The sequence below is a fragment of the Cariama cristata genome, unplaced genomic scaffold, assembly GCF_000690535.1.
Source record: "Cariama cristata isolate BGI_N322 unplaced genomic scaffold, ASM69053v1 scaffold43755, whole genome shotgun sequence".
Lineage (NCBI taxonomy): Eukaryota > Metazoa > Chordata > Aves > Cariamiformes > Cariamidae > Cariama > Cariama cristata.
Genome location: NW_009616613.1, coordinates 1,931 through 11,230, shown reverse-complemented (window position 1 = coordinate 11,230; position 9,300 = coordinate 1,931). Strand labels below are relative to the sequence as shown.

General features: G+C 38.5%; 1 protein-coding gene across 1 annotated transcript in view; it reads left to right on the top strand.

The window, feature by feature from the left end:
- The window catches only part of TBC1D8B (TBC1 domain family, member 8B (with GRAM domain)), a gene marked incomplete at its 5' end in the record, with an annotated part of 27,417 nt that extends 18,389 nt beyond the window's left edge, over positions 1–9,028 (top strand). Inside the window, 10 exon segments of the mRNA XM_009700217.1 lie at positions 34–163; positions 3,596–3,694; positions 4,878–4,946; positions 5,161–5,401; positions 6,311–6,376; positions 6,679–6,762; positions 7,640–7,696; positions 8,009–8,106; positions 8,456–8,552; positions 8,555–9,028. Of these exon segments, the coding sequence (XP_009698519.1) occupies positions 34–163; positions 3,596–3,694; positions 4,878–4,946; positions 5,161–5,401; positions 6,311–6,376; positions 6,679–6,762; positions 7,640–7,696; positions 8,009–8,106; positions 8,456–8,552; positions 8,555–8,859 (1,246 nt within the window).
- Between the last annotated feature and the right edge of the window lie 272 nt (positions 9,029–9,300).

Sequence of the window (9,300 nt, the reverse complement as noted above, 5' to 3'; positions counted from 1 at the left end):
CCTGCTGATTTCTTGTGTGTTTGCTTTGTGCAGATTTTTTGACAGTGTCACTAACAAAGACAGTCCTTTGCCTCCAGCTGTGCAGCAGGGCTCCAACCTCAGCGATACAAAGAGTGACCATCCAAAAGTGGACATTACTGATTTGATCCGAGAGTCAAATGAAGTATGTGTTCTTGTGGGTATGTTTTCACATCCCATGCAGTGTTTACATTGCATGGGCTACCTTAAAAATTGTGCAGCTGCATTGTACAAAGTAAAGTCGAAAATCTGTCTAGATTGGTAGAAATTGGGCTCTATATTTTGTTAAGCCTCACTGAAAACCTCATAGGTTATGGGATGGGTTTGTTCCTTGTATTGTTTTGGTTTTTTGACTGCCTGGGATGTGCTTGCTAGGCTGTCCTGAGTGGGGTTCCCTGGGTTCATCACAGGTCATGTATCGCCATCCGTCATTCACTTTATTAGGATGTCAACTAAATGACAAAGTACAGCAGAAACAGCCCTTGCATTTACTAATTTGAGACTGATTACTGCACATTGCAGATAGTGGTAACATTTGATATAACAACCCGTGCAGGAAACTGTGTATCTGAGTAGTTTATTGCGTGGGTTAAATGACTATTTAGAGATGTGTTGGGTGAGGATGACCAGTTATGATCTTTTAGCACTTTCTTTCAATTTGCAAGTTTGATTTCTGCAGCATCTAGCTTTGCAGCTCTGCATTGGGAAGGAAATAGCTCTAGCTTCTTCTCCTTGTGTCCTCAGATTTTTCATGAGGCATTTCCTTCCTTGACATGATTTGTATCAGGGTATTAATCTATTTGTAGATAGATTTCTGCTTAGCCCACCTGAAGTGAAAGGCAAGCTGAGAGAAGAGATTTATTCACATTTTGTTTTTTCTATTAGCTAGTTTCTTTTATCTATATGATACTTTTTCTTTTCTTTTCTGATTCTCAGTCATACGTTTCTCGTGAAAGATCCACAGTACATCTCTTTTGGAAAAATGTCCTGGCCTTGACTTAGAAAACATTAACTAACTGTAATTTGTATGATTTAGGAACTGTCTCTTTTGATTTTTACGGAGAAGAGGGCTTTGCCTTTAGTGAGGCAAACAAAGACAAGAATCAGATATTCCAAGTTCTCTTGAAGTGTCTTTATAGCATTGGGCTAGTCATATGAAAAGTCTGTGCTTCTGCTGTCAGTGTTGTTTCACAAGAACGTTACAGTGAAGAACCATGTTTGTAAGAGACTTTAAGGTTCTTGTTAGAAGGTTTGCAAACTATTATGGGTCTTTCTTGTCATGGTGAGATCTCATAGTGAGGATGAATAGTTGCAGAATAAAGAACAGAGATGGGAAATAATAAAGTACTGTATATTGCATTCTGAAGTGTAAGCTGAAGCTTTCACAGAGACGGAATAATTGCGGAAAGACGAAGAGTTTCTTTAAACTCTTTCTTCTTCCCCTGCCTTTGCAGGCAGGTGACTGGGCCAAAGCGATAGCCTCTGATTTGGTGTGGCTTTTGAACATTGATTTGGGCAGATCCTTGAACCTGAATCTTGCACTTCCAAGTTGACAGCCCTGTTCCTAGGCCTGTATCCCCATTTCTATCGCATAACCCCTTCTTTGGATGCAGATTTTTGTTTTCAGTTGAAACTGAATTTCTTCAGTGCTGGTAAGTGTCACAACCCCTTGTTTGAGAACTGCTGATACAAAGTGAGAGTCAATTTCCTGCTTCCCATTTTGACCAGACAGTTAATTTCAACACAGTTCTGTTCTTGTGAAGGGTTTTATTTTCATATCACTGCGGAAATAAAATAAAACAAATTTCGAAATGGGAAGATTGCTGCAATGGAGGGTTGTGATTCTGCAGATAGGTCAAGTTACAGGTCATGAATAAGTGAACAGAGATGTTCTTTGTGATACTGTTGCTTCGCATGGGCGTTTGCAAGATAACTGAGATTAAGTGAAAAGGTATGGAGTTGAATTTTAAAATGATGTTCAGTTTCATGCTTTTGTGACTCAGGCACAAATTCAAGACTCATTCTTTGGCAGTCTAATCAGGTATGAAGAAGTTATGTGTAACCAGTGCATGGAAGAACGTGTAACATTTTATCATATCACACTAATTCAGAGTTAGATGATACATCTTGTTTATATTCTTACTGAGGCCATTGCACAATATTAGTGCCCAGAAGCCAGACCAGTGAATGAGTTATGATTCAGAGATGCAATTTCTCTCTGCTTCCTCTTTGTTTCAAGGCAGAAGCAGTATGCTGGTAGTGGTCCTCACAGGAATATGGAAGTACAGTTCTGGAAGAGAACCCCATAGGTCATCCAGTTCAGCTCCCTGTCCAGCATATACCCAGATCATCCTTGAAAAATGTCTAATGTTAAAACTCTTCAACAAAAAAGGATCTGCAAAAACTTTAGCCCATTGTAGGGTTTCTCTGCCCTTGTCAGAAAATATCCTAATATCTAGTATAGTTCCTCTTGGATGCTCATAAAGTGCTATTGAGGATAGTCAATTGCAGTTTTCTCTTCAATTCCTTGTTGCTATTAGGTTGCTGTTCATCATTTACCCTTTCAACTGTGATCTTTTCTTCTTCTAGATTCAACACAACCAGTTCATCTAACCTTTCCTCAAAGCTTATGTGCTCAGACTCTTTATGACTGTATTGCAGTTTTTTGTGTCTTGTTGAAAGTGCATTGCTGAAAATGGGAACAAAACACACTGTGGAAAAACTTCTGAAAGTCCTGCCTAGTCTGGTTGTTTACCACTCATTTGTTCTCAAAGTTTGTTATTAGATCTAGTTGTGCACATGGTGTGTGGTGATCGTGGTTAGGCCATGTCTTCCTGGTTCTCTGTGTTGCTGAAGGGTGTCAAAAACCTTACAGAAGTAAAGATGTATCCTATCTGCTGTTTCACTTCTACACACTAGACTGAATTTCCTCATAGGAGGAAATTAAACTGATTTGGCATGATCTTGATAAAGAATGTTGGCCCATTTTGATTTATCTTATCTGTTTCTATTTGGATTTTAATTGTTTAATAATTTGTTCCATGATTTCTCTGGAAATTTGTTTCTGTTTTTTGCTTACTATCCCGATTTTCTGTAAAGGTAAATGTATCTGTTCTACCTCAATGCTCAGGCACCTTCCCTGTCCTTCAGAAATCCCAGAGGTAGCTAGGAACTGTTCAGAAATTACTTCAGCTAATTTCTGAAGTTCAGTAGAGTGAACTTCAAACCCTGATAACGTACACATCTTAGACTTTGCTATCCTGCAGTAGTAGTCACCATGTGATAGCAGAGTTGGATATAGAGCTCACATGTGGTAAAGTCCCCTCCTTTGTCTTCCCACACAGTGAACTACTCCAATTTCTTCTTTCTCTGTCACTTTCTGAAACACTTGCCCTTTTAAAAGTTGCACTGTTTAGGGAGAACATTAGTGCTCTAATAAATTATTTTTTGCTCAGAGTTTGTGGGATCTTCCCTTGTGTCCATACCTATATTGTACTTAGATGCAAGAAAGACAAAAATAGCTGCTTAGATGTGTCTAGCAACAGTTGATTTCACAGAACGATGCTTTTCTTCTTAGAGATATGGCGATATTCGATATGAGGATGTTGAGAGCATGCGCTGCAGGAACAGGCTTTATGTGATCCAGACGTTAGAAGCTACTACCAAGCAGAATGTGGTGAGTGACTTGGAAGAGCTAAGCCCTTCCCTCTGATAAAATTCATTTCATTTTGGAAAATTCTAAAAGGAGCTACATTTTCCAGGGCCAAATATATAATTATACATGCTGAAATCCCTCTCATCTGCAGGGTGTCTGTTAACTGAGGTTTGGCCTGTGATGTTTTCAGTCTGTGAATCACAGCAGGACCTTCTTGTCTCGTTACAAGTAACACCATCGCAGACAGTTTCTGAAGGCTGGGATATCTCTGACACTTTGCATGGTTGGAACAGGCTGACCTATATTTCTGTCTGCTGTTGTTAAATTGTTAATGCATTTCTCTTAGAGGCATAGAGCACTGTAAAATGTCCACAGTGCTACAGTAAAACAATTAATTGCCTGCATTTTTACTTTGAGAAGCAATCACCGAAGAGATTATTGTACTGCATTCAACAAGGGTTGCTTTTTGTCTGTGGTATGTGTGGATGACTGGTAATGCGTGTGTGGTGTGGTAGCTCTTCAGCTGCCAATATTATCCCTTAAGTTCAGACTCCTGAATGAAGGTGGAGGTTACAAGGTGCTTCCTTTGTCTCCCTGTTTTCTTCAGTGGCTCATTTCCAATAACTGGTAATAATACTAGTCTATTTAATGAGCAGTGCTTCTTTCTGTACTAAATGTGGCTTGTGGCAACTGATACTAAATGCTGTTGGTTGTGCTAAGATGATAACTTTATTTAATTTTACAAAACCTACATGTTGTGAAGATGGAACCTGGTCTTGTAGCTAAGTTTGTTTTAAGAAGCTCTGAACAAGTTTTTTATTTTTTAATTTAAAAAATGAGGATTCAGCTTCACTGTGGAGAGCTGAACATACATTTGCCTGTTATAAAGGACGCTATATGTTGTATCATTATAAATAATTGAGTTTTATCTCCTGGGTTTCATAGTGTAGGCTCCATGTATGCAAGTAATGTGACTAGCTTTAAGATCCCTTTTTTTTGGGAGAAATTATTTCTTTTGATCTATAATCTTCTGATTACATTTAAAAAGAAGTTCTGTTCTTCCTCCTAATTGTAACATGCCAAAACCTGGAATATTCAAATAGTGTCTTTTAATGCAAGATTAAATCTCCTATAACTTTATTCTACAGACTTATTCCAAAGAGGGAAGAACTTATTAATTAAGTTTCTCTTAATTTTGTTTCAGCTACGTGTTGTGTCCCAGGATGTAAAGTTCTCTCCTAGTGATCTTGAAGAGCTTTATGAATTATTCAAGGTAATGTGACATTTTCCTCACTTACCAAGCATCCATCTTAATGGTGGACTGTCTTATGGGTGTGAAACAGTTTTAACAAATTGAGGTAAAAGCTAGATTCAGCGTATGTTTTACCTGTCAGCTTTAAATCACGTTACAGAGTTAACTTCCCACATCTTTCACCCAGAGAGAGGAATTGTCTCAGAAAAGCTAACATTTTATCTTTCCTTTGCAGAAGGAGCACTTTCTTTCCTGTTATTGGAATGTAAATAGTCCTGTCTTGCAACATCATGATGCCAGTCTGCCATATCTTGACCAGTATCGGATTGATTGCCAACAATTCAGGGTTCTCTGTCATCTCTTGAGCCCCTGGTCACACTGTGCAAACAGAGACTCACTTGCATTGTGGACATTCAGACTGATAGATGAGAGCTCCAATTGCCTGATAAACTTCAAACAATTTGCCTGTGTTCTTGGTATGAGAACAACATGTATATGTAGCACATTCACGAGGGAACTCGCATCTTGGGAGCAGTCCATACTTGGGAGAATTCCATACACTATATAAAGAGCCTAGGGAGACTAGCCTCTTAACTTAGCGTCAAATAGTCTGATTTTTATCATGTGATGTTTTAGACTGTTAGACATTTAAAGACTGTTTAAATGGCAAGCCAAGTGATCAAAGTATATTTATAAGCTTGGAAGTGGGAGTTACACTATTTAGGTGAATGATAAAGGCTTTAAGTTACGGAACTGTGCTCTCATTTTCTTGTCTGTATTTCAGCATGAAATAGCTAACACAAGGCTTTACAAACTAGCAACTTTTCTGACACATTAATCCCCTGGAGAATAATCTCCTATTTGAGATTAAATTTAAATATAGCTTTACCATCAAAATACCAGAAAATTAGGAAGTGGTATGATCTCATTGCCGAGCCTGTTTGGTTGATGATAAATGCTTCCTCATACTAAGCCATCTCATACACAGATCATGCAAGATGACCAATGCCTTATATCTCTGGGGAACGGAAAGTTTTCTTGACTTACTACTCTGTTCCTTTCATCTTGTTTTCAAACTGATATTGTACATGAAACAAAAATGTAAGGGAAAATGCTGAGAAGACATTAGTACTGTATTTCTTTGGTGCTTTGGTTTCATCTTAGTAAGTCATAGACACTATTAGTGTTCTTTCCTCAGTGTAGGCAAACCCCAGGCTCCGCTGCAAGTGATACTGCCTTTCTTAAGCTTCATCTCTAATTATACTCCATGTAAGGCAGGACACATGTCCAGTTCCAACCTCCCTGGGTTGTATTTGTTTAGGTTAAGAGAGTGTCTTAAAGTTAGGTCTGGTTGAACAGACTGTCTTACCTCTTTCGTCCAACAGATACCATGTATAATGGAAGTTTCACTGACAAACTCAAGCTTCTTTTTAAGTTGCACATTCCTCCAGGTAAGTGAGAGGTGGGGGCATTTGGGGAGGGCTGTTCCTACCTTTATCATCTTTGCATGTGTTTTTTTCTTAGCTTTACTTTTCTTCCTGTTGTCACCAGTCCTGGCTACAGTACAGTCCAATAGCTGTAATACAGATGTGTATTTCTTCCAGAGTGATGTGTTCTTTGGGAAGGACTTAATCTGCTCCAACACCATTTCTCTTCATAGGGACTGTTTGTCTGTACAAAGCTTTTGCTTTTTATCGCTGCTTTGGTAATGCTTGGGAGGCCCAAACCCACTTTATTCATTTATTTATTGCAGCTTTTACTGAAGTAGAATCTCTAAGCCCTTCCAAAGGTGGTGATCTTTCAAAAGAAGAACTGATCCACTTCAGCCAACTCAGTGGTAAGCTCCGGAGTGTGAGGCTTTGCCTGCAGAATATTAGAAGGAATCTATTAATTATCTCATGGTGAAAAATGGGGAGCTGTCTTCTGAAAACTAGTAAATCCAGTAAATCATATCTCTGTTGACAAGAATCCTCTGCAAAGATCTTCTGTAGATAGTTAGATTTTCATTAAGTAGTGCAGAATTTGTGGATAGCTAGTCTGATGATTGAATTCAAAGGCCATGGGTGTTTACATGGAAATAGGGGGAGTGTATTTGGTCAGTATTTTTCAGCATAGTTGCAGTGGTTGTTGAAGTGATGACCATTTCGTTTTTGCATTCAAGGCATAAAGGGATGATATTTCCTACTTCAAGAAATGAAATATCCAAATCCATAATTATTTTGAGGCACTTAAGCAAGCATTTCAAAATCCTTTGCTTCCATTTTAAACCAAGTAAGCTGAAAAAAGTTTTGCGGGGTCTAAGTTTATGGAGTTGATAAAATATTCTGTTTGGAAAGCTGCGCAGTTTTACTTCTTTGGAAGACAGATCCTTTTTGGTTTCAAAAAACTATCCAAAAGTATCTTATCTGTAATATATGGGTGCTGTTCTTACCACTGTTCAAGACATGGGCAATGAACATTATGAAGATCATTTGCTTGATATAACTGATGGCAGTTTCTTTTGTGATGTCCAGCCTCATGGTGACTTCTATTTTTATAGAAAGTGTACAAATCTTACCATGTGGTTTCCTCTTGGCCTAATCTGTGTTGAGAACATAGGGGTTGGTGAGGGTCTTGCTCCTTAAGGAAAGAATTTTTGATAAAAGGAAATGAACCGTTGGTCCTCCTTTCTCAAATAAATAATTTTTTCTTATTTTTCTCCTCCTAAACTGTAGTTTCAGCTGTTGGGGATAGTCTTGAAAGTGATTCTTTGAAGAGCAGCCCAGAAAAAGGTAAAGAATCCTGGAGATACCTTTGGTACCTGTGTGTCTTTTGGGGGAATAGAGCTGGGAAAGTGTGTGGTGACAAAGTATACCAAGTAACGTCATCTCTAGCATAGTGCTAACATTATATCCACTTTTATAAGTATAGTCCTGGGGGGTGAGAGGGTAATGTAAACTCTACTCTTGTTTAGTCCTTGGCCCCATCACTCTGTTGAGAAGGAATGACATTGAGAATGCCAGTTCTTTTGCTCATCATCCCTCATGGGAAGCTCTTAGTTCTTGTTTGTTCACTTTTTTTTTTTAATTCTTTTTGTCAAGTAGGAAAGGGGAAGGTTGATATTCAGGCATATCTGAAGCAATGGCAAGATGAACTTCTTAAAAAAGAAGAAAACATTAAGGATTTGCCCAGAATGAATCAGGTAAACTGTCTGTCTGAGTCTTATTTAAGTCTGTTTTTGATTGCTGTTTATTCTTTAAAGTCCTGTTAGTAGTTTTCTAAAGGATTTGTAGTATCTCTTAGATTTCAGACCTTCACATTATCATTAGACTGTGGGGTTTTTTAACTGCTGTAACTGTAAGCTTCTGAAGAGAGGGACTTTCAGACACACTTAGGTTTATCAGGGCTGGTTCACACCCATATTGTCATTAAAGCAGTTGTTGTACCAGGTGCCTAGCAGCAGCAGGCACTGGATTGAGATCACAATGTGTAGCGAAACAGGACAGTTGCGTTGCTGTTCTCTGAATAGTCTCCTCTATCTCTCTCTGTAGTCTCAGTTCATCCAGTTCTCAAAAACTCTGTACAATCTGTTCCATGGGGATCCTGAGGAGGAACTGTTATATCGGGCTATAGCAGTGGTTACCAGCCTTTTTTGGAAGAAGCTGGGAGAAGACTGCAGAGTCCCACATCACCAGTCAAAAGTCCAGTTGCCGTTACGGAGGTGCCTGCTGAAATCCACAGAAAAGAGCAGGAGAAAAGCAGCTCTGGGCAGACTGAAGGCAGTAGAACACAGAGTTTGAGAGGGAACCATGAATGGTCTTTTGCCTTTGAACAGATTCTGGCATCCTTATTAAACGAGCCAGCCTTTGTGAGATTTTTTGAGAAACCTCATGACATAAGAGTTAAAATAGAGAGTGCTAAAAATTTACAACTTAAAGCAAGAACCAGAGTGTAATTTTCTTTACTTTGACTCTGAATTAATGACACAAAGCGCTTACAAATGAAGGTTGTTACTATGAAAATTGAGTCTGGTGTTTACAGAGGGAATGGAATTTGAAGAGTTAGCTTTAAATATCAGATTACTGGTATGTAATGTAAATAAAAATAGTTTGAAGCACAATCACTTTCTTGCATTGCTCATAAGTTTTACTCCAAAAAATGGACTGAATAATAAACTGTCTTTACCATGTTATTAAAATATGCAGTATGGCTTGGAAATACTGGATGTGACCTCCTGCAAACCTATCTGAATGACGGCTGTTACAGTGTGTGCTCTCCAGGTTCATTTCTATTAGTGTGATAAAAGGAATGACTTCCAGCCATTTTTACTTAAAAGGAATAGAGGCTGGAAATAACTACTTAAACTAACCTGGAGGACAAACTTGCATGTGGACTG